Genomic DNA, 25,971 nt, shown 5'->3' on the forward strand with positions numbered 1-25,971 from the left:
TATATATAAATTTTTTAATGCTTTTTGATGAGTCAACAATATTTTTGACAAAAGAAATTTTTCCTATGTCCTCCAACATCAAATCAATACAATGTGTAGCACAAGATGTCCAAAATAAAGTAGGATGCCTCTCCATAAGCATCTTGCTAGCAGCAACATAATTTGCAACATTGTCGGTTATGACTTGGACAACATGTTCTGCACCCACCTCCAAATAAACACATCCAACAAATCACATAATAATTTTGCATCTTTGATATGTGAAGATGCATCAACAGATTTCATAAACATTGTCTTCTTGGGACAATTAACCAAGAAGTTTATAAGGGTTCTCCCTTTTTGGTCGGTCCAACCATCTGACATCACAGTGCATCCTGTTTGTGCCCATGATGCCCTAAACTCCTCCAATCTTTTGGTGCAGTCAACCTTTTCATCTTGAAGAATGTGGTCTCTAAAGTTATCATAAGAAGGGATTTTGTACCCTAGGCCAACAATTGCAATAACATCAACAACATGCTAGAAAAATGGATTATTCCTTGCAACGATGAAAGGAATATCACTCCAAAGGAGAAACTTGCCCAACAACTTGTCAGCTTGTTCTTTCCTTTTTTTTAAAGTATTGAAGTGATAGATGGTTGTGAACTAGCCGTGGTTCTAGGAACAAAAAATGATGAGGTAGCTACAAGGTTGGTTGTAGACATTGATGCTGAAGTAGAACCAGTGCCACTTCCATATTCACATCCTAACACACTCCCTGCTAGTTGCTTCTTCAGATTTGCTTTGGTCACTTTGTCTTGCTCTAATTCTTCCAATGATTTCATGGCTCTTCGGATGATTTCCGCATTTGTATTGGTGCAAGGCCCTACATCACGTCCAGGGATTTGTGCAAGGTGATACTTCAATCTATAAACCCCCCCTGACATACGCTGCCCACACAACTTGCAAGACAAGTTTATTCTATCAAACCCTCCATCAGGTTCACCAAATTCCCACAGAGGATCCAATTTCTTTGGCATGTTTGTAACTTGGTTGAACTCTTGAGTTTTAATGTAAGATGAAGTTTGAAGTTGAACCTTATGGCACAATAAGAATTGCAAGTTAAAAAAAAAAATTACATACATGACACAACACATTGAGTTTTTGACAAACAAAAAAAAACCTCAACTCAATTCAACAATAATAGAAAAAGACACATTCAAACCCAATAAAAAAATTACGCAAAAAAATAGAGCACAATGAAAAATTAAACTAATAAATCTAACAATCAAGTTTTTGCATTTTTGACCAAAATGAACCCTCTCCACTCTATGCAACAAAAATGAAAAAAAAAAAAACACCATCAAATCCACTCAAAAATCATTGATAATCAATGGGTTATTGAAATTCAAGCAAAAACAAGAAAAAAACCAAAACAAAATGGCCAAATTTGGTGCCCATACCTGGAAACCATGGTTTGCCGAATAAATTTGGTCCAAACACAAAGTTCTCTTGCTTGGGATACTAAAATTTCCCATTTTTCTCCTCCTCTGCCCTAGTAGACGCCTTCCTCTCCTCCTCAGCTCTCAAACAAGATCGCTGTCTGCTAAAAATGAGAAATAAAACTCATCAATTTGCTTATAAAACGTGTTGTCCCGGAGGGTTGCGATTTTTTCCGTTCGAATCATGATTTTTTGGAGAAAATCGCGATTTTTTTAGCGATTTTTTCGAAAAAAAACTTTGTAAAAATCGGGCGATAATATCGCTTGAGTAAAAAAATCGCGATTTTTAAAAAAATCGCGATTTTTTCAAAAAATCACGATTGTCGCAACACTGGTTTTAGCCTCTCAACCCATTAGAATAAACTATTAGTTTAGATCTTAAACCCACTTCTTTGGGTAAATTGCCCAACCAACTACTTTTGGCAGGTATCCTTCTCTCGGAAATACCTTCTAAGCTACCCAAAATTCCCACACATAGTTAATCCATTGGTTGGAGGGGTTCCATTGAAGGACCTGCTCCTACTTGAATTTTGGTACCAGGAAGAAAGTCTCAAACAAGTGTGGAGGCAACTAGTGCAATCACTTGAAATTGACATCTTGTTTTGTAAAATTCAAGGGTTGATTCAGGGAGGATTGTGATCACAATCCAATGTCAAGAGGTAATTGTTGTTGTAAAAGACAAGCCATATTTTCATTTCATCACAAAATTCTCAAAATTCAAATCTTTTTTCATTTTGTGTTTTATATGTATTTAAAAAACCAAAAAAATAGTAAATTAAACAAAAAACAAAAACAAATTGCTAACTTGCTCGTAATTTCATACTTTTTTGCTAGTTTGGCAGTTGGGTTGTGCAAGTAAATGTTTATTCCATCAAAACAAGCTGTTGTCCAAGGGCTTACAGGTCTGTAATAACAAGTTACAACCACCAGTTATAATGTAATATTCCAGAATTAAAATTTTGCCAGAAAAGAGCTGAACAAAGTTTTGACCCTAAATTTCTCCAAACAGTAGCAGAACATGCACTATGATATTACAGCAACAGAAACAGATTTACATTATGGAACCCAAAAATGCTGCAAACTCAGCTTTATTAATAAAGATACAATATGCCAGTACAATAGCTAGAGTTAGCTGAGATAAGATGGCCACAAATAGTTTTCTGCAAGCTGAACCTGGTCTCCATAAAAATAACTAAAGATGATGCCCAAGTTGAGGATCTGAGTGGTCCTCACTCAACACCATTGAAGCTCTATGAAACTCTTGGATGAAGTCCCCTCAAGGAGTGTTGGGTTTCCATCCAACACTCAACAACATACCTGAGGGTTTCTGTCATGGGGCTATAGTAGCTAGGAACTAGGTTCTCCAATTTTCATCAAGGCAAGATGCACAAATCCAAGATGTCCTCAAATGGTCTCCTCTTATTTTATAGATCTAATGGACCCCTCTAGAAATATTATTTTATTATTAGTTTAATCACTTAGTGCTTTTTTCGCTCCTTTAATTTTAATTAAAATACCCTTTTAATTTGTGAAAATGGTAAATTGGCCACCATCCCTCCTCAGGCCACTGAAAGTCACTTCCCACCATCTCATCCTGTAGATCTTCTTGTTCCGGTTCCAATGAGCTATTACACTAAGGTGTTCCGTCAAGTATTCCTCTTGGAATGCCACCTTAAGTGTAATTAATTGAGTTACGCTTGATAATAACCCGTTTTCTGAAAGTTGTCGGAATGCAACGAAACAAAAGGCAAGTTGTGCGGATGATGGAATATGCCAAGCAAATGCCATCGGACCCCATAAAAACTCCTCAAAACCCTATAAAGCCCCTAGGCCCGCTAATGGAGTAAACCTGTTCTTGTGACATAGCTGCCTCCAACCCTAGAAGTCCATCCTGACCACGCCATAAGGGAAACCAGAAAAAGGAACATGATATATAAGGTAAAAAATTCATTTTCCAAGGGGAGATTTGCTCTCAAAAGGTATGTCTACTCCATCCCCTTTGAATTTCCTTGCTTTCAGAAGTTTATTGAAGATTATTTGAAAGATAAAATCCATCCTAAGCTTGCTGGGATTAAAAATCAGCAAGAAAATAAATTTGGGTTATTGCCATACTGGGGATTTAATCCCAAATCTCAGTGTTTTATTTCAGATTTGAATATCTTTTGCAATGCTTTATATGTTGAGGTGCTTGTAGGGTCATTGGAAAGTATTTCCGAGTACTAACACCTCCAACCCATAGCCAAGTCTTTATTGCACATTTCTTGGCTCTCGAGTGGCCCTAGTTTGCTGGTCCTCTGATTTTTTTGCGGAAAATCAGACTTACAGGTTCAGAAAGGCAAACATAAACCTTTGTTTACAACCAAATATCAAGGTACAACCAAGGTTAATCATCTTTTATTTGGTAAGAGATGTTTGAAAATCAATTTGGTGCATTTATAGGGCATATTTCATTGTTTTGTTGAGTGTTTTGATTGCTGGTCTGTCATTTAATATCAATTATCAGATTTGCAATCATTTAAACTAACTGCCAGATCCCATCACCCAACAGGAATAGAAGGCTCTAGTCCACTATCCTTGTGGTGGAGTGTTTTGATTTTGTAGGGAGGCTTCCTGTGGCGTTGTAGGAGTTAGCCTAAAGAGTGAAGACTCATGTCGAGGTGATAGTGGGCACTTATATTGTGTGGTGCTACATTAGTGTCTTGCCCGACCTTTGCAATTCCGGTAATCTGTGTGATAACCTGACCATTATGGCTTGTCATCATATCTCTAAAACTTTAAACAGAGTAGTAAGCTGTAAAGCTCCTAAAACACTTAAACTGGAATAGATGATATTCAACACCATAGTTGCTTGAATTTTCTCCTATATGCCCATCAGTAACTCCTTTCAATATATTGTGTTGAATGTGCAAAATACTGAAAATTGTTTTCCAATTTTACCATTATTAACAAACTCTCAGTTAATGCTGATGTGACTAGCGATTTGTTTTGGTCATGTTGTAGACTTTTCAGCATTTTATTGAGGGAAGGGTCATGTTGTAGACTTTTCAGCATTTTATTGAGGGAAGGCAAGCATGCCATGCTTTTTTATGTTAAGTTCATTATATTTTTTTACCAACACTTTCTTATGGATCTCATGTGATGTGTACCATACACAGCTTTTTTTTTTCCAAAGGAGTATCACAACAAATTTTGTTCATAATCTAATTATTCTAATATTTGAGAAATTTAGTTAGTAGGTTAGTTGAGAATTCATAGGTAGCCATATTAATGAATCATCACTAAGTTTATGGTTGTTAGTTACTTATATTAATGACTGACCACTCAGTTAGGAGTGCTACTCACATTAATGACTCATCACTAAATTTGTTGAGAGTTGTATGAAAAAGGTTGCCCCCTCTCTCTTGTATTAGTCAATCTGTCATCAATCAATCAAGTATTATTACTCGTTTGAGTATCATTTTCATGGGGATGCCTTCCACTATGTCTTAGGGTTGCAGGTATAATCCTCCCTGGGTGCGAAGGTGCTCACAGCCCTTGTTCTCATTGTCCTGTATTTCTATTCTCTGTTTAGATATTTTCAGTAGTTGCAGTAGTGGTTTCGTTTTGGGCATTGAGATGCTGCATGAGGGACAAGTAAGATTGATTAGTTTTACAGTGACTTTTCTAATATATATATGGTTGCTACATTACTGGCAGTTTTTTGGTTCATATATGTTTGAAAATAATGCACCTATTGATTTTCCGATAGAAATATGTTGATACTTATGATATTACCTATATTTGTCACAATAAAGTTCCTCAAAAATGATCTGAAGTGAAATAGATACAGTATGTATAGTTGAATCTAAATCTTGCCTTGTTATTCTTTTATATTGCAGGTACATTCCAGAATCCTTATTGAGGAATGATAATGTGAGTATTGCATGACTTCCAGTGTCCATTCCTGTATGTCTAGTCTTCATAACGTATTTTTTCTTTTTTCTTAATGCATGCATCACTTACCAGACTGAGTACGCTACCAAGAGGTGCTGGCAGGTATTTGTATCAATATCCTTCCTTCTAGACATAAGTGCTTGGCAATTGTGATAAAGTATGAAGCTAAAGGTTGGGTATTCTGAATTTATGAATCCTCTGCAACAGTACAGATCTCCGAGTTACGATCTACTAAACCACATGTGTAATCACTATTCTCCAGAATGGTGTATAAGTGTCATCCAGTGCTATGAACAAATTACTCTTTGCATCGACTCTATGTTCCATTACAGCTGTATACTCTGGGTTATATCACGTTCATGCAACAGCAGTCAAAATGATGCAGTTTTGCCCCCTTCTTCACTAAATAAGCCATCTGATGTGATCATTGCATAAGTAATTTTGACCTTTCGATCTGGATAACACAAAATGCAAATGTGAATTTGTGGAAATAACACATCGAACTCGCATTGAAGAAGCATTTGACCTATTGTTAATTTAGGTCATCCTATACTAGATTGGTCAAGCTATCACATAAGCTATACAGACTACTATGCTAAGCTGGTTTCCATATTCACATCATTTGACACACATTTTCTCTTACATTTAATGCACATTTCTCCTTTAAAGTTGCAGTAGTTTTAATAGCTATAATATTCGTTTCTCCCTTTCAACTGATGTAATCTGTTTTTGTTGAATCAGTCAGCTGTTGCTGTGAAGACAGACATCCAAAGAGGCTTTGACATGTTCGAAGAAGAATCTGAACGTGTTAATCAGTCCCAGCAATTCAAATTGGAAGTGTCTGAAATGCAACTGGCAGAAATTCAGGGCCTTCCAGACAAAGAACTTTTTGGTTCCCTTCCTTTGTTTTTCAAGCATCTGAAGCTCTCTGCTCTTCGCACATTAGCAAATGTTGTGACAGGAAAAAAATATCGTAGTACTCGGTATCATACTATTCGAAAAATTAAGCGTGGATTGTCCACGTTATTTTCTCAAACTGGTGAAAATGCTTCTGAGTGTTTGCATACGGCACTAGATATACTGAGGAACCCGAGTAATATTCACCTTTCATCTGTTGCACTGACACAAATGGCTTCCTCTTGGTCAGACGCAGCAAAATCCACTCTTGATCAGCTGGAAAAGTTTCCTATTCACACACTGTATGTGATGAAAAGGATGTTGAAGAGAGAGTCAGTGGGTTCAAAAGGGGCAGGTGTAAATAGAAGTTCAGTGGCCAAAAGAGTGAAGCAGTTAGGATGGAAGTTTCTTTGGAATGCTCAAGAATGTGATCCGATACCTGAACCCTTAAAGAAAGCACTTCTTGTTGCTAGCTTATCTGCCAGGCAAATTTTTGGGACAGATGGTGGGCTTCTGCAAAGCCTTGGACCTATTTCACGAGAAACAAATGCTTTGAATAATGATTTTCTCAAGGCTATTTCACATGTCCAGAAGCTACAGCATGGTGAACTGAAAGATGTTTATAGTTGCTTGTATTCTGATAGAAGTTTTCCAAGTATACGTTGCCGTGTACTGCAACAGAAGATTCGGATGTTATTGATTGACTCACTTTTAGAAAGTTGTGACAGAACTATTCCAGAGCCAGTCATGAGGTGTATGATTATGATTAATAGGTTAGGTGCAGAGAAGGAGGAGGCTAAAAGGAAAACGAATCCAAAGAGTTACAACAGAGAGCTAAGGGTAGAAGTCGAATCAGATTGTGTGTTGAATGTTAGTAGTCACTTGCAACAAATCATCTGGGATTGGACTGAACAGGCTGGCATAGATCAGGGTTGGACAGAACTGCATCTGGATGAGTCGGAAGAAACATGTGAACAATGGTTTACTGATAACAGTTACAACTCATTTACGTTAGCTGGAGATGGGGAAGCTTATGTTGGTGAGTCCACTTGGGATCCAGAGTTTGCAAAGGATGAAGATCCTAGTCTAAAAGAGCATGAAATGAAAACATTTGAAGGTCAAGAGTTGAAATATTCTTCAGAGGAAGATACGCTGAGAAGGAACGGTTGTCTCAGAGAGGAGAAAGGAATAGATATTATGCAACAAATTCAAGGAATAAGTGATGAAACCAGTCTCTTTTCCTATCAGCTCCTTGGCTGCATGATAGATGAGTTCCTGATCAGACAAGGTGATGTTTTAAAAGCTCCTGCACAAGCATATCTTAGGACTGGACTTCCAGCTACTGTCATGGACACAGGTACCACATACACATCTATAGTGAAGTTTACATGGACTTTTAATGTGTATACTGAAATGAATAATTTTAATATAATCAAGCATGTTGGTTTCAAGGAAAAGTGTAACACAACCCCCTTGAATATTTTTTTTGGGTAAATTTTGCATTGATGAGGCTACATCATGGTCATGTCCAAGAATAACACCTAAACAAGGCAGGGAATTGAACCAGTGACTTAACATCTAAGAGTGCCTTAACAACACATTCAATCACTATCTATCCGAGACCCCTTGGACAGAACCACTTAATCATATCACAGCCCAAGAAAATTTAAGCCTATAGCTTTCTAACAATCTAGACCTGCGGAGGTTGAGCAAGATAATGCAATGCGGCATAGATGCCTATTGTTTCATACTGAATATCAACTGTTCATGTTTGATAGGGGTAGGTGGCATTACACACCATATATATATATATATATATCTAAACAACTGAATAGAAAGTATTAACATCTCCAGTCAATGCAAATTTGAAACTTTGTAATTAAATACCTGTTCTGTAAGTCTGGGATCTCGCAAGGACTATTAGCTGCATTACATCATACAAACCATGAAGCCATAATTCATAAAGTCTACGAATTGGGGGACTGTCAATAGCTCTGATTTGTAAGAAATCAGTGAATATCTTGACAGGTTGCAATAGATACCGATTTGTTAATGTGTTAAAATCATGCTTTAATGTCAATTAGGTTATATAGGGATTCAAGTAGTTCTATAAGCACGGCAGGAATCCTTTATTATATATTAGGTGCAGAGAAATATATATATATATATATATATATATATATATATATAGTACCTCATTGCAGCAAAACATCTTACACTCACAGTGCTGACAACATATTATGGGTAGTTAAGGTCTGAGTCCTGACTGTACAGTCTTCTGGTCACGATTGGGTCTTGTTCTTGTAACATCAATGCAAGCAGACTTGAACCTTACAGGATTTAATGGCCTTTAAGGGTGGGAGCTGTAGTGACTGTTGAGCAACTGATGTTTGTATTGCATCCTCAAAGGTCTTACTTGGGCTAAAATGCTAGACTAGTTTTCTTTTAATTTAACTGAAACATATATTGCAGACACATTTCATATTTGTTCATTCTTATGATGCAAATACGAGGCATCTCATGATTAGAAAAGAAAGAACACCTAGTTGTAATTGAACAGGGCAACTACCAATCAATCCAGAGCAGCTAGAATAGAAAGTTGAACAAACTAGTTCTCAAACTAACTCCTTAGTTCCAAAAATAGCTAAGAAACAAAATGTCCGAATTGTAAGGACTTTGCAAGCTTTCAGCCTGCCATCAAAAGAGTGTAGAATAGACTCAGTATGATAACGAAAATTTATTAACATGATGACCTTCAATTTATTTCTAAACAAACCAAGTAAAGTGGCATCCCATCATGAGGTTCTCAGCATGAAAATAAACGTGAAAGAACAGATTCGTATATCTTTGTCAACCTTCCAAATACCATATCAAAAATTGTTAATCTAAGTAACTGGAGTGGTAGATATTACACCATTCGACTCTTGTTGACTAAGTATGTTATAGGACTGTTGGTGCATGCTACACAAGCGCATATGATGGATGCCAATATATATATATATATATATATATATATATAGTTGATACAACAAGATTTCATATCAATAGTACATATGATACATGCCATTGTATCATTACATCTTGCCTAGTAATGGAACAGGGCTGCATATTTAAGTCATACTACATTATGCCCTGTATTGCACTCCATGCAAGGTTAATGACAACATTTCTGTAACAGCTTTCATGACATCACACCCAATCACGGGTAAACTCTTGACCTGCCTAGGGTTACGATACACAGGCACTTTTATCTTTATGCCCAAGTCAAGATTACGCAATAACAGCACATTGGGTTGCACTCCATTAGTAATAAAACAACTCATATTATTTTTTTAGAATGTTAAAGTGGAACAGTATGTGCTAGAACTTAGACAATCATGGCAAATTTGTAAACACAATTTAGTAGCAGTTGCATAATTTTTAGTAACAGTTACATAATAATTAGTGGCAGCTCTTGCTGTAGCAACATATTAGGGAAAAATTTCGGTGAGTAGTTTGTGGCCACACTCTGTGATGAAACAGTACGTGACAGCGGTTTGCTTGTATTTAGATAATCCATGCATTGATCATATTAAATAATTAATACAATGTGACTCTGCAATATTGTTTACAGTAGGAAAGGCATGCTTCCATGAGTTCCTTCTTACTATCTAAGGGAGAATGTCAAATGTAATCACAGTAGCTAATTCAAAATAAATCCCTTTTCTTTTTACTGTGTACGTACAGCTCTATAGTCATTAAAGAGAATGTATGTTATTAAAGTCCATGTAAGGAAAATTCAGGTCAACGAAGCTACTGCAAGGTAATTAGCCAAGCATGTCAAGACCATTTGTCATCCAGCATGCAGAAATACTAGTTCTTATTGCAACAGTGCATAACTGTACAGTTTCAGAATCCTTAGGTTCGCACAGGACTCGCATGCAATACTGACATGATTAATTCTGTTTCAAGGTGTCTAACTAGGAGTAATCCAAATTGGCATTGGCATAAGGTCCCTAGTTCTCCTCCCAACCATTGACAGTCTGCCAACAAAGCAGTTGTCACCCCTAGCTTAGGACCTGTCCAGAGATTCCACAGGCCTTTTCCACCTCCACCCTGCCTATAGATGTATGCTTACACCGGGGTTCCAGAGGAAATCCTCCTCCACCCATCAGCCATTGAAGGGATTCCAGAGACGAAATTTCTCCTCTTTCAAGACTTCCAGAGAATTTCTTCACCCAGAAATTTACAGCTTTAGTACCTCCACCCTATGTTGGGAATCCAGAGGACACCAAAACTGATTATTCAGCAAGGGAAAAACAGTGTAGGCCTCCACTCAAAGGCCTCCAACTATTAGATACCTTAGGAGCTCCAGAGTATAATCCTCCACCCTCAGTTCAATTAATAACCCTAGAGAGCCAAACAGTAGCTTTGCCTAATGGAAACAAAGGGTTCAAAGGTCTTTTCAATGTTAAGAGATATGGAAACTATCTTAGATAATCACACATTTCTCCTGCTAAAAGTGACTAGCCAACAGAATGACTGCAATTTTTCTGCCCTAGGAAAATTAATGCCAATGTAGCATTAGCAAACTAGGACATATAATAACCCATTCATTAATAATACTGAAAGATCATTCTACGCACAGAGAGTTTAGGAATTCCATCATTTGTTCGCATAATGTGTATAAGCAGCTCAGATAATGCCAAAATCAGAATAAACAGCAAACATGATGCCAAGAATAGAGTTTCATGAATCAGCCAAAGCGCCTCTAAGCTGGTATGGGTAAAATTGAGTGGGTTAACTCACCTTTGCGCTGCGACTTTCTGTGTCACGCAGGTCTGTCCTGTTGTGTCACGCCCCTACACCTGCGGTAGTCTTTCAACCGCTTATAGCGAGGTGCGGCACCACCGAACACTTTCTTTTCACCAATACTTATGTTCGTGGACTACGCCTAATTCACTTTCTCCTACTTAGTTTGTGTTTCACAACCAAGTATTATTATGTTTATCCTTTATACCAATGAACACCCATACTCATTCATTATCAACATTAAACAAGAGAAATGCACAACAGTATAAAGGAAGGGGCAACTCCCTGCAATATGAGTCTGCCCGAATATCAATATATGTATAATTTTCCACTTTTACAAAGTACAGACTAAGTCCTTGGGAAACCCCAAATTATACTTGGCCAAATTTCCAACTTCGGAAAACTCGGTTGCCCAGCTCGTCGGCACCTCCGCACAGTCGCCGCACGACTCACCAACCCGTCGTTCAGTCGCACGTGCCCGAATATCAATATATGTATAATTTTCCACTTTTACAACAGTACAGACTAAGTCCTTGGGAAACCCCAAATTATACTTGGCCAAATTTCCAACTTCGGCAAACTCGGTTGCCCAGCTCGTCGGCACCTCCGCACAGTCGCCGCACGACTCACCAACCCGTCGTTCACCTCGTCGCACGTCTTCGCCGGTTCGCTCTTCGTTTGGTCGCAAACGCCCAAACCGTGTATCCCTGCCCACACGCAGTCCCGCTTGCCAACCTTGACAAATGCCCAAATCGTGTGAACAGCACGTAGTACCGCCTGCCCAACTCTACGACCTCCGGTTCCAACCTTCGTTCACCTTTGTGCACACTTGCACGATGGGCGGGCGCTCACCCGAGTCGCCAAGACACCCACGCCAAGTCGTCGCACAATTCGGGCGCCACACGTTCACCGTGCACGCCTCACCCGACCACTGGGCGCACCTTCACCCGCACCTTTGCCCAACACTAAGTTCAACGCTTCTTCGTGCACGACCGCCCAAGAACGGGCGCATGTATATCTGCGCCTTCGCCTTCTTGAATCTGCGCACAAGACTGCGCCTCTACTCCATGTAGCGAAGATGTACGTTGATCGAATGATGATTCAAATGACTCCACGCCATTGCAATATATACCAAGTGTTGGGGCTAAGTCTGGCACTTGGCCGACTTGCCCAACGCCCCAACGCTATCATAAAACTTCGCTTTAGCTTGTCGGCTTCCCTTCGCATCATAGGTCGGCCTCCAAACGTATCGCTCCATGCTCCATACGCATATAAAACCAACGCTCCCTCATCATCGTCGCATAACATCCAAGAGAACGTCGCATGACCGTCGCATAAGTGTTGCCACCGCCTCTAACCACGCGCGCGCCCATGCTCGCTCGTTGCCAAACGCGGTCGCACCTCCGGGTAGAGCCGCGGGACGTTACATGTTGCCTCCCTAACCTGAGCACTTTCCTTATCTCCGGCCTCCAATGCCTTACCCTCTATTGATCGATTAATTCTTGCCTTTTATGTTCCCCATGTGTCTTTTATGGGTTCTCCCCTCCCCCCTTCCTTGCTCGACTTCCTCTCTTTTTCTACTGCCTGGACGTTAGTTAGTGTCCAGCCTCTCTGGACCAACAGAGATGTCTCACCTGTCTCCCTGATCTATTCATTTCTGATTAGCCTCATATGCCAATCCGGGTTGTGCCATTTGTTTTCCTCCTTTACTGCCCGCCATCTGTCTTCTTCCCAAGACTGGGTCTAGAACCAACAGAGTATGAGAAGAAGCAAAATCTGCTCAACCATGTGCCAGTTACTTCCGTAGGTGTATGTATGTATTCTAAGTTTCATAGCTACACGGCTCAGCCTGAGAAAGGAAAGGAAATCACCCTTACTTTATATACTTTAACCTCATTATACTCTACTCAACCTTTTTTTATTTGTAAGGACATTTAATTGGGCAGGTAAGGGGTGTTACAAAATGTGTCCAGTATACTCTCTACCAAGTGCTCAGTTTTCTTTGAAACGAGCCCTTTGCCAACCTAAAGCATAGCTGGGAATAGCTTCTGTTATTTACAGATTACATTGTACATGGATATTCATGTACCTGGAATTTCCAGATATGAGAGCTTTACTGAAATGCCCAAATTTTGTGGAACAAGCAATTTGATTTTTCAATCCTTGTGTTTGGCTTCTAGCATAGTTTTTTTTGACAGTCATTTCCATCTGATGGCTTATATCTCATAGTATCTCTACCATGCTCGAGGACCTAGAAGGTTGAGATCAAGTCAGTTGAGAAAGACGTTATCAGGGATCAAATTGTGCACCTTTTTAAGGATCATCTTGTTTGGAATAGCATAGCTGGAAATATTTTCTGTTATTTACAGATTACATGGTACATGGATATTCAGGTACCTGGAATTTCCAGATATGAGATTGAGAGCTTTACTGAAATGCCCAAATTTTCTGGAACAAGTGATTTGATTCTCCATTCCTTCTTGAGCATAGTTTTTTTGACAATCACTTGTATCGATCTGATGGCGTTTATCTCATGAAGTTCTTCCTTTGATTGCATCTCTAGCATCTCCACCATGCCTGGGGGCCTAGAAGGGATCAAGTCGGGTTGAGAAAGACATTATCAGGGATCAAATCGTGCACCTTTTCAAGGATCCTCTTGTTTGGATTTCCAAACTTCAACTCCGCTTTTAGGGTCTCCCAACTTTTCAATGACTACTTTGGAGTCTGGACATCATAAAGGACCCTAGGAGCTTTGATGCCTTTGACTCCAACAATGAATTTGATGACTACTATGCCCAGGTTGGGAATAAAAAGAAAGTGAACCTATGCCTATTGTGTGTCCATACTCTTGGAAACCACACCAAATCTGTTATAACACAGACACATACACATATATATTCCAACACCCAACCAATATTGTCTGCCCTAATATTCTGTTACTGTCCAAATACCCTTCATATTTAGTTATATTTTAATCCATAATGGGTGAAAAGACATTTTGAGTTTGAGGCTGCTTAGTAAAATGCCTCTTCTCGATTTCCAAGAGATGATAAACCACTAGCCATGGCAAATTTCCAGGTTTGATGGATTGAAGATGGGGAGAGGGATGCCATCAGGAGATGGGGATCAGGAGACCGGGAGTCAATTGCAAATATAAATCTATTTAGTGTCATGCTCAACTGACTCCAACCTACAATTGATCATATTTTATACCCCTCTTACGTGTCTGTTTGACAAGTTGTAGTGGGACCTTCATATAATTCCCAAAATTGGTTGAGTTTCTAAGAGCTGTGTAACTCAATGGCCACATTTTAACTTGCTTTGCAAATGTCCGATTCTAAATTATTTTACACTAATCTGATATCTTCATTAAAAATTATATCTTTAGAACTTTAGACGTTATATTTATATGCTGCACATAATATTGGATAATAAAATTCTCTGTTACATATGAGCAGGGGATAAGGAACCTTTCAACTATCAGGAGGATATGGACATTTCCATGTTACTAAATATTGCTGAAAAGTTACTCCCTCAAATGCCAGGAAGGTATTCTTTACTTCCTGATTGACCAAAAAAACACTTATTTTCTTAAAAAGAAGTTTCATTTTTCCAGTCTATAATGCCTTGCATTTTCTTAGTGACTTTGCTTGAAGTAAAACAGTGCACTAAAAGATAGTTTTATTTCATTGTGGCAGTGTGATAGAGAATGTAAAGCTCTCCCTAGGTTCACTAAAACGGGATCATCTCAGACAAGAAGGAAGTTTTACGGACTAAACTGGGTTTTCCTTTTGATAACCTTATGTTGTATTTCTAATGATATCTTTTCCATCATTTGTTTCCGGGCTTTTTGTTATCCATCGGCAAGTGATGATGCAGAAAAACCATAGGGTTGTAATGATCTCACTTGAGTGTACAGTGCTTGCGTTAAAGAGAAGTTGGATATTTTTTCAAAGTGGAAATTGACGAATGGAAACATGTTGGAGAGCATTAATTTATATTTCACAAAGTGGTTTTTCTGCGAGTGATGATGCAGAAAAACCATAGGGTTGTAATGATCTCAGTTGAGTGTACAGTGCTTGCGTTAAAGAGAAGTTGGATATTTTTTCTAAGTGTAAATTGACGAATGGAAACATGTTGGAGAGCATTAATTGATATTTCACATACAGTGATGTTGTATCACTATTATGAAAAATGAGGCAGTCTACCTATTCTACATTTTGGATCCGTACACGACCATGCAACCAAAAGCATAGAATGTATGGCCAAAATAGGCCCAGAAAGTAAAACAGTTCACTTAATATGAATTGTAAGCAATGTTTCTATGGGTTGCGACTCTGTGGCGTGGATGTTGATTTGCACCATGCTGTTCTAAACTGCTGTTTTTTAGGAGACTTCTTCAAGACTAGCAATTTTTTGACCAGATGAAAGCCAATATGACTGCCATTGCAATTTGCTATCTAAAACCAGCGAGGGAAGAAAATAGGTAAAATATTTGATTCTCCAGATTTTGTAAGGTAACCAAAATTGTTTCATATCTATTAATGCAAATGACAAAACAAATTGTGTAGAAACAGTTCGAGTAATGAATATATGAATTAACACGCTCAAAAACATACCATGAACCATAGAATAATTGATCTTTTAATATTGTGAAAATAATCACATTCATGATTGGATTGGAGTGGATCTAATGACAGAATTTAGGACTAAGAAATAATAAATTTATAAAATCCAAGCAATTATTTTCTCTTAGATCGTTATTGCCTGTTTACTTTTACATTCAATACCATGCAATACTTCACAGATAACTTGCATCATTTGACTTTTATATTCAATGCTATGCAATACTTCACAGATAACTTGCATCGTTTATTACCTGTTGGGCATAAACTTATGAGAAACCTAAACTATATGTGCAGGGATTGTCTAATCTATAAGAGGCTCAAAAGAATTAACATATCTCAAAAGAATTAAAGATGCCACAAATATCTTGCTCGTTGGTTGGTGGATAAAAAAAATAGTTTATTGGGCATACAATATAGTCTCATTCAGGTGATATTCCTAAATGTTTTTGTATTTCTATGAAAGAAATCTTTGTTTCCTTTCCTTCAATGAGACCTAATATTCTGTAGGTTTGTTATATTAGATTTCAAACGAAAACATACAAGCAAATATAAAAAAATCAATCTATTGTATCATTTGACACTTCACAAATAAATTATTTGTCATTGGATTTAACAATGCCGAGTTTTCTTGGTAGCACAAAATGCAAATCTTTTCATTATCGAGTGTTTTTGCAATGGAATGAGAAAACACGCTATATCATTAACCTTTGAGGAGAGTTTGTTTTTCTTTGCAGGGAAATAAGCAGCGGAAAGAAGGCAAATAAACTTAACAACCACACATTGTTCCTGAAATAAAAGGGAAAATTGAGAATTAATAAATACTTATCAGTTTATTCTATAAAATGAAAACAAGAAGAGCAATGATGGCCAAGTCAAGGGGTTCTCCCAACTGGTTTCACACTACTTGGAAAACTACAGTGCCATGAATCAAATGTGCACACAAAGTATCTCCGAACATCAACTCACTACTTGTATTAAGGAAAATGAGGTTCAACAATATATATGGTTAAAGATGCCTATATTCCTTTGCACAAAACAAAGATTATAACTTATTATTATTATACCATTGTTGTTACATTGCATTGTGTTTCCATAGTTTTTATAGACCATACATTAGAAAAAAAACAATCAAGGGAACACGGATTGGTTCCACTATTCCACACGTGGTTTACATCGAATGCATATCACAAGCGCAAAGAAGGATAATCTGGGAATTAACTCAGCTATAATAGACAATGATAAACTCAAATGAGACAGGAGAATCCTTGATTGTTGCCATCAACTGATTTGTTGAGTAAACACATTGTTCTTGGCACAATTGATCATGAGTTTGACTAGAGGTTGGTGCTCATCTAGTGCACACTAGAATTGGTTTGATGGACATGGAAGCATCTCGAGGCGTTTAGGAGAAGAACCCACGTCTTCGTTTTCCTTTTAAAGGCCTACAACCATGTTGAACAATGAGGGGGGTGATCCTTATGAAAGTTACATTACCTAAACTAGGAAACTCTCATTAGTACCAAATCAACATCTCAGCCCCCCTAATTCACGAAAAAATGATTAAGTTGACTGAAGGCATTATCAAGTTCTACAGTTAAAAGTCGGTAGTATACAAGATGTTTCGAAGGTTGGTAGTTAATATAGTTGGTACATCATTATACATTTGTCAACGAAAAAGGGGGTTTATTGAATATCTTTGTAAGTGGGTCATTGTCCCCAGTATGCGAGTGTATGGAAGCCCACAACTATTTATCTATTCTTTATACTTTCAAGTTGGTTGGGTGGTGCAAGGCAGGGGAGTAAAGTCTCCTTCAGGTTGGAACCTGAAAGTACTTCAAGGTGGCAGGGTGGTGGTAGGGCAAGTTGGAATTTGCAGGGTGATGGGACATCCTTTCAATTGTAGCTGATAAAACTAGGGTGTTGGAGCATCGTTCCAGTTGGAGTTGCTTAAACCAGGGTGGAGGAGCATCATTTCAGGATTTGGAGCTTCTTGATAAATTGAATGATTTTCTAGAGTACTAGGAAGTTGGAACTTCCCTTGTAGTTGGAGCTGAGAAATTTTTGTATTCATAAATTATTAGAAAAACGTTTGGTGGTTTTTGTCCTTGAAGGGTTTCCGTCTAGAAATATTTTTTGTACTGCTCTTGTGGTGTATTGATGATTAATGTATAGTTGTTCTGTGAAAATTCCTACACTCTGAAGGAACCTCTACTGCAGCAAATCTGAATCTACTTCACCTACTTGATTTTTAAATTACATTCATCAAGTTAGTCTTATGAATACTGAAGCAAATTACTTCTGCAGCCTACACTAATTAAATATTTGATCTCATGAAACAAAAACTAGAGCAAAGAACAAGATACATAGGACACTTATTTTTGGACACGATAGTCTCCGGAAAAACCCAATGCGGGAAAACCGATGTAGCAATTCTGAGGGTTTATTATTATGCAGGAGAAATATCCGAATACAAGTCTAGGATGCTCCTCTAGCAATCCTTTACAGAGAGAACACTGGTAGAAAATCTGAGTGAGTTTTACCTCACTTCACCCGGCAGAATTCCGATTGATCCGGCGCAAGACTGGCTAACCCCGACTATTTCTGCGCTGGCTCTGCGTCAACCCTGCATCACCTTCTCTACCCTCTGCGTTAGCTCTCTCGTTGTTCCGTTCCGGCAGTTCCTGACAGTTCCGACAGTTCCCGACAGTTCTCGTCAGTTCTGGATTTTGCATGACAAGCAACTTTTCTGTGTCAGCTCTCTCGGCTACTACGCTGCCTCTGCGTTAGCTCTCCCGGTTGTTCTGGCAGTTCTCGACAATTTCGGTAGTTTCGACAATTCCTGACAGTGTCGGCTGTTCCGACAGTTCCGGATTTTGTGTGATAGGCAGCTTTTCTGCGTCAGCTCTCTCGGCTATTGCACTGCCTCTCTGCAAGCTCTCTGCGCCTCTTTGTTTGTATTCTCCGGAAAGTCCTCCCGGATTCTCTCTACCCCTCAGCTGCAAGATCTCCCCAATCGATTTTCCTCGTAATAACTTCTCACCTCAGAAAATTGATTTCCTCAATCTCTTTGTGTGTCTTTTCAAATGAACCCCAAGCCTCCATTTTATACTTTTCCTATTGAGTTTTCAACGACCGAGATTAAGTCTCTAATCAATGGCTAAGACTAAAATATGACTTGATCCGCCTTGTAGATCATTCTCACCCATATTTTGATTAATACCCATTAATATTTTAATTTCCCTAAGTTTAGACATAGGAACTCCATTAAAAATATTAATTATTTTAATAAAATACATTCTGGGTGGAATTTCACCAAATGGTTTCTGGATTCTTTAGAACTCATATGCCTCAGCCTTTACACAATTTTCAAGGCTAGAGCACTTCCGATGCTACAAAAAACTAACACTCCCTCTTAGCGAGGAAAGTTCTCTAGCAACAATGTCCACCTACATGTTGCTCTGTTTCTGAAGCACCTCCTTTTTGCATTGTTGCTGCCACCAACACTGTGCTGCTGCTGCTATTGTATTGTTTCCCATGACACTGCCACTGCCACTGCTACATCTGTACTACAACTCCCTCTCAAACACTACATCTGCTATGCTACTAGCACTGCGACTGCTAACACTGCATCTGTACTGCAACTCAGTTGTTGAGAGAAGCAACTGAAAAACATCCAAAATTGGCTGAACTTAACTATGTTTAGCATAATACAATGAATGCTGGAATTTGGTTGCTGTTGATTTTGACCCTCTGAATATTCTGTGCTATCGCTGACTCTTACACTGTGCCAATTGCATTGCTGCCAACCTTGCTCTGCGCTGATCAATCTCTGGTCCCAAGCCACTGCATTTGTCCTCCAAACACTCCACTGCATCATCTGACACTAAGTCCATCTCGCTACTGCTGAATCTTGGGCTCCCATAGCAAGGAATTGATCCAAGAGGTGGACTCCTCAAGGATCCTACCCACATGTAGTCCTCCCGACTACAACTCAATATTGCCCCATCTCCCTCCTGGAGATGCGTGGGCACTTATGACATACTTTTCCTCATCAATCTTTGCTGAAGCAGCCTTAGGATCATGTTTCTCATTCTTATCCTTTTTCTTCAAAGGACGTTGGGATGCATAGTGGCCCATCCCACCACAACTGAAACATTTCACCTTCGAAATGTCCTTCTTTTGCTTCGGCTTCTGCTCTCCCCTCGATGCTAGAGCTACGTTCTGCTCCTCCCCTCCTTCGTCTTTGTGCCACTCCCATTGCTGCCACTGTGGTTGACCTTCACTAGGTCCCTCCTTAACTCCTCTTGTTGAAGAGCCGCCCACATCTCCTCCCATGAAGGTAGTTTTTCTCTGCCCAATATGCTTTGGATGAAAACTTGCCATTCATCCGAGACTCCATTCAGGGCTATCTTCACCATCGCGGTTGGCTGAGGAGTGGACCCCACTGCAACAAGCTAGTCTCTAGTGTCCTGAAGACGTTGAAGATAGAGGTTCACCCCTTCTCCTTTCTGCATCAAAGTCCATGCAACTTCTGCTCCAAATACATCTTCTGCTGTTCGGAAGAGCCTTCATACAGAGAAGACAAGGCTTCCCACATCTCTCGGGCTGTATCCTTGCTCTGCAAGTGTGAGACCACATGATCTCGAACTCCATCGAGAAAGAGCCTCTTTGACTTCCCCTGCTCGGCCTTGTACTTCTTCTTTTGATTGTTGTCAGTAGGAACAACTACAACATTATTGATGCATGCCTCGAGATCGTACTCTTCCAGAACAACTAAGATTCTGGTCTTCCATATGACATAGTTGGAATCACCTTCCAATTTGTCTTGATCTCTAAGCCCATGCGATGCCATTTCACCCAACTGTCGAACTGACTCCTCTAGTCACTGCTTAGCACTGGTTAGCTGCTTAGCTGCTCAACAAGTGAGAAATTTGAACTTTTTGGTGGAAAGTTCCCTGAGGAGAAAATTCCCCTTCTACGTGTCTTCGTTCTTTTCCAGCGGATTTCTGCCCCGACAGAAACTGCGCCCTTCAAGCACTACGCTGAGGCTTTGTGTCACTCCCTTCGTCTCTGCAAACTCACGAACTGGAAATCGTACCTCTGTCGTTTCACTCAGAGAGATATTTCCTCAGATTTGCTTCCCGATAAGGATTGCGCAATCCCTTCAAGGGGATTCGAATTGCTGCCGAGTGCAACTTTTGGCGTCACTGCTCAGCACTGGATCTGCTCTTCCTGTTTCAAAATCAATGCTCTGATACCATGTGAAAATTCCTACACTCTAAAGGAACCCCTACTGCAGCAAATCTGAATCCACTTTACCTACTTGATTTTTAAGTTAATTCATCAAGTTATTCTTCTGAATACTGAAGAAAATTACTTCTGCAGCCTACACTAATTAAATATTTGATCTCATGAAACAAAAACTAGAGCAAAGAACAAAATACATAGGACACACTTATTTTTGGACACAATAGTCCTTGGAAAAACCCATTGCTAGAAAACTGGTGCAACAATTCTGAGGGTTTATTATTATGCAGGAGAAATATCTAAATACAAATCTAGGATGCTCCTTTACAGAGAAAATACTGGCGGAAAATCTAAGTGAGTTCTACTTCACTTCACCCGACAGAATTCCCGCTGATCCGGCACAAGGGTGGCTAATCTCGGACTATTTCTGCGCTGGCTCTGCGTCAACTTCTCTGCCCTCTGCGTTAGCTCTCCTGGCTATTCTGGCAGTTCTCGACAGTTTTGGTAGTTCCCGACAGTTTCGGCTGTTCCGAGAGTTCTGGATTCTGCGTGACAGGCAACTTTTCTGCGTTAGCTCTCCCGGCTATTGCGCTACCTCTGCGTTAGCTCTCCCGGCTATTGCGCTGCCTCTGCGTTAGCTCTCTCGGCGGTTCCAATAGTTCTCAGCAGTTTCGACAATTCACGACAGTTTCGATAGTTCCCGACAGTTTTGGCTATTCCAGCAGTTCTGGATTTTGTGTGACAGACAACTTTTTTGCGTCAGCTCTCCCGGTTACTGCACTGCCTCTCTGCAAGCTCTCTATGCCTCTCTATTAGTATTCTCAGGAAAGTCCTTCTGGATTCTCTCTGCCCCTCAGTTGCAAGATCTTTCCAATCGATTTTCCTCCTGGGAATTTCTCACCTCAGAAAATCGATTTCCTCAATCTCTCTGTGTGTCTTCCAAATGAACCCCAAGCCTCCATTTTATACTTTTCCTGTTGAGTCTTCAACCGCTGAGATTAAATCTCTAACCAATGGCTAAGATTAAAACATGACTTGATCTGCCTTCTAGATCAGATTCACCCATATTTTGATTAATATCCATTAATATTTTAATTTCCTTAAGTTTAGACTTAGGGACTCCATTAAAAATATTAATTATTTTAATAAAATACAATTTGGGTGGAATTTCACCAAACGGTTTTTGGCTCATGTCCCTTAGCCTCTCCACTATTTTTCAAGGCTAGAGCACATCCGATGCTACCAAAAACTAACATGTTCATGCTCTAAAATTTTATAATTAACTAATTATAAGTGAAACACTGATTCACCCCCTTCTCAGTATTTCCAACAATTGGTATCAGCGCAAGTTCGTTTACAAGCAGTCTAACCGCCAGAAGAGAGATCATGGATTGCACGAAGAATGAAGTTCCACTATTTAATGGACAAAACTATGTGCTTTGGAGTGGAAGGATGAAAGCATAGGCGCAAGCACAAGGATATGATGTTGACACTCTGTAATGACGGGATACAAAGAACCCTCTGTCCCTCCAACATATGATGCAGGTAAGAAGCTTTATGATAGTATTGCTAAAAGCTAGGAATGCTATTTTGAATGGCCTAACAAAGTCAATGTATGTTAAAGTAATGCATTGCACATCTGTAAAAGATGTTTGGGATAAGCTAAAAAACATACATGAAATGGAGAAAAAGGTCAAGGAGGCCAAGCTTCAGATTTTCAAAGGACAATTTAAGCAGCTAAGAATGCATGAAGACAAAAATATCGCAACCTATTTTCTCCAAGTTAATGAAGAAGTAAACGCCATGCAAGGATTGGAAGAACCAATAGAAAACAAGGTAATTGTTCGAAAGGTACTAAGATCTCTTTTGATGAGATTTGACTCTAAAGTCTCAATGCTAGAAGAAAGATTGGACTTAGAAAGTGTTAGCATGGACAAGCTACTTGGGATACTTACAGCCTATGAAATGAGAACAGAACATGAGAACCCATCCAAAAGAGAAGCAATCTTTACAACATCTAAGAAGACACTGAAAAACAAACAAAAATCAAAGCCAAACACTAGTTGTAGCTGTAGCGAGATTTTAGATGAAGAAATAACCAATTTTGTAAGAAAATTGAATAGAGGAAACAAAAAATACAATGGTAAGCTCCCCTTGAAGTGCTTCTACTGTGGTGAAATTGGTCATTTTGCTTCAAAATGTCATTATTCAAAATGTTCAAATGAAGAAGAAGCTCCCAAAAAGGTAAAGAAAAATTAGAAAAGATACAAGAAACAAGGTAAAAAGAAAGTCTTCAAGAAAAATCTCTACTAAAAAAAAGATAGTTCCTCATCTGACGAAGAGAGAGACAATGACAGTGATAGCGACAATGACACAAGAAGGGTTTTTTTATGGCAAGGGACAATTGAAAGGAATCTCTTGAAGAAGATGAAGAAGGTGAGGCATACCTTGAAAGAGAACTTGGCAGTGCCTTAAAAGTTCTAAAGATAGAAAGAAAGAATGTCGAGGCACTGGAAGCCGAGTTAAGTGAACTAAAGAAACATGCTAAAAGTATCAACAGGAAGACTGAAAAATCAGAAAAGATTGTCATCAATCTAAAAGTTTAGTTAAAGGAGGCCAAGAAAATTGAAGAAACACTCAAAAGGGAATTGGAATAAAGCTCCTAGACAAGGAGAATTTGGAAGCAGAGATAGGCTCACTACGAAAAGAAATACAAAAGAGGAACATCCAACAAAATTTAATAAACAACAACAAAGTGTTGGATGAAATTATCAATGGTCAAAGGTCATGCAATGAAAATCAGGATTAGGATACAAGTCCACCTTTGTTAAAGGTTCAAGCTCCGTGATGACAAAAAAAGAAGCTGAACACAAGATTTATGCAAATATCATCAAGGACCCTATCAAGAAAGAGGAAATCATGCTTGCAAGAGAGATAGTTCAAGATTAGAAGATACAAAAGTTGTAACCTACAATAAGAAATCCTCAAGAGGAAGGTCTTTGGAGAACTGCACCAAAATGAAGATCTCCCACTCTCAAGTATCAAACTATTTTCCTTGGTGTGTGTTATTCTTTCAACTATTTTGGGCACAAAGCTATGAACTGTAAAGCTTATGGTAGAAATAGAAGCAACATTGGAAATTATTCTAGGAATGATTATCCTAGAAAATCTCAGGAAGGGTATAACCAAAATTATAACAGGTTTGGATCCTTAAGCAATGAGGTAGAGTGCTACAAATGCAACAACTTTAGACATGCAACAAAAGATTGTAGGTTGAACATTCCAAGGGGGGCAAAGCATGAATCAAATGCTCCTCCAAAAGAACCTTCAAGAATCTGGAAGAAGGATGAATGTTGTGTGATTGCTTTAAAAACCCAAAGCAAGAAAAGTGTATGGCATGTCAATGGTGGTTGCTCAACGCACATGACAAGGGATAAAAATAAATTTTTATCTCTGCAGGAAGAAAACGATGGAATAGTTTCATTTGGAAATGATGGTTCAACTAAGCTTATTGGAAAGGGTACCGTTAAGCTCAGAAGCAAGAATGCCATGGAAGAAGACATTTTGCTCATTGAAAATATGAACCATAACCTGCTAAGTGTGAGTCAAATGTGTGATCAAGGACACACACTTTTGTTTGACTCAAAGAAATGTGAAATAAGAAGGGAAAAATCAGCTAGATTAGTGGTGACTACAACAAGGACTCCAAATGATATATATACCTTGGATGAAATTGGAAAGGAAGGTTGTTTCTTGGAAAAGGAGGATGAAAGTTGGCTTTGGCACAAGAGAATGGGTCACATGAACTTCGACAATTTTGTAAAGATTAGTAAAAAGGAAGTCATTAGAGAGATGTTAGAAATTCCAAAACTAGCTAGCACCGTGTCTAAGCATCGCATACATGGAAAACAAACAAGAGTTGAGTTCAGGGCGAAGGAAAATTGTACTTGACAACCGTCAGAGTTGGTACACATCGACCTATGTGGATCAATGACGACCAAGGATTGGGAGGTGAACAATGTTTCATGTTGTTTATCGATGATTACACCAGAATGATAGTATGTTAACGATGCTGGACCTGCCAACATGTAAGGGGATCTCCCCGGTAAGAAGTCCCAATTAGACCTCATACCGTTTGGTGTAGGGGTCCCAGCAGTGGGTCGTACGATAATGCTGTGACTGCGATTTTGCATAGAGGCAAGTAAGATGTCTCTGTTGGTAGCAAGGGTGTGACATATGCAGCAAGCCAAGGAAGGTGCATGAGAGGTTCTAACACATGAGGTTTGAGATGAGTGCGCCCCTTGGAAACTTGTGATAACACGGAGTTAAGAAGGGAACACACGAGCAAAGATACATCACAACATGGAGGGAAAGTTAGCTAGCAATCCAAGGTGATGGTTAAACCAACACACTTCAGAAAGATTCATACATACATACACAGAAATAGCTATACATGCATGTGTAAGCAAATAGATACATATATCATTTAGAGTAAACTGATAGCTGAAATACAATACACCATATGCATGAAACATGTTGGCTCTTGTTATATTAAGAAGTGTAAGTTCCAGTCATACAATACATCCATGTCCAACCACTAGTTTTGATAGCGGAATGTTACAACCACAACTGCCTGCTCCTCCAAAGAGATGTACTAGCTCCATGCAATGGAGAAGCCAAGGCTCGTTACAATACTATCCAAGCTCTCTCCAAGATAGTCTTATTGGAAGCTTGGCTAACCAAAAGACTTTACAATGAGTTATGAAGTTCTATTTATAGAAAAGGGTGTGGTGACTCTTGACATTTCTCTTTGTGACAGTTCATCTACTCTCATGACTCTTCATCTACTCTATGACTGTTACATCCAACTATCGACACTTGAATTTCCACTTGACAAGATGGTACATTACAATGCACATGTGCCCATGTGAGACAAAATGGCTTGAGTAAGCCATGCAAGACATCACTAACACTCGGTATGTTGTGATGATACCAAC

The 25,971-nt window shown here is 39.0% G+C and overlaps 1 protein-coding gene across 4 annotated transcripts in view; it reads left to right on the forward strand.

Annotated features, from left to right (window-relative positions):
• LOC149180179 (DNA double-strand break repair protein) overlaps nucleotides 1–15,017 on the forward strand; it is a 141,436-nt gene extending 126,419 nt beyond the window's left edge. For all 4 annotated transcript variants that reach the window (XM_089415935.1, XM_089415938.1, XM_089415937.1 and 1 more), the window contains 4 exons: nucleotides 5,357–5,390; nucleotides 6,153–7,665; nucleotides 14,558–14,648; nucleotides 14,798–15,017. In XM_089415935.1, coding sequence (XP_089272061.1) covers nucleotides 5,357–5,390; nucleotides 6,153–7,665; nucleotides 14,558–14,648; nucleotides 14,798–14,876 — 1,717 coding nt within the window. In that variant the 3' untranslated portion in view covers nucleotides 14,877–15,017. The remainder of the gene's footprint in view (nucleotides 1–5,356; nucleotides 5,391–6,152; nucleotides 7,666–14,557; nucleotides 14,649–14,797) is intronic.
• The last annotated feature ends 10,954 nt before the right edge of the window (nucleotides 15,018–25,971 follow it).

Source organism: Pinus tabuliformis, chromosome 3_2 (assembly GCF_031772625.1).
Source record: "Pinus tabuliformis cultivar Carrire ecotype Pingquan chromosome 3_2, CPIR1, whole genome shotgun sequence".
Classification (NCBI taxonomy): Eukaryota; Viridiplantae; Streptophyta; class Pinopsida; order Pinales; family Pinaceae; genus Pinus; species Pinus tabuliformis.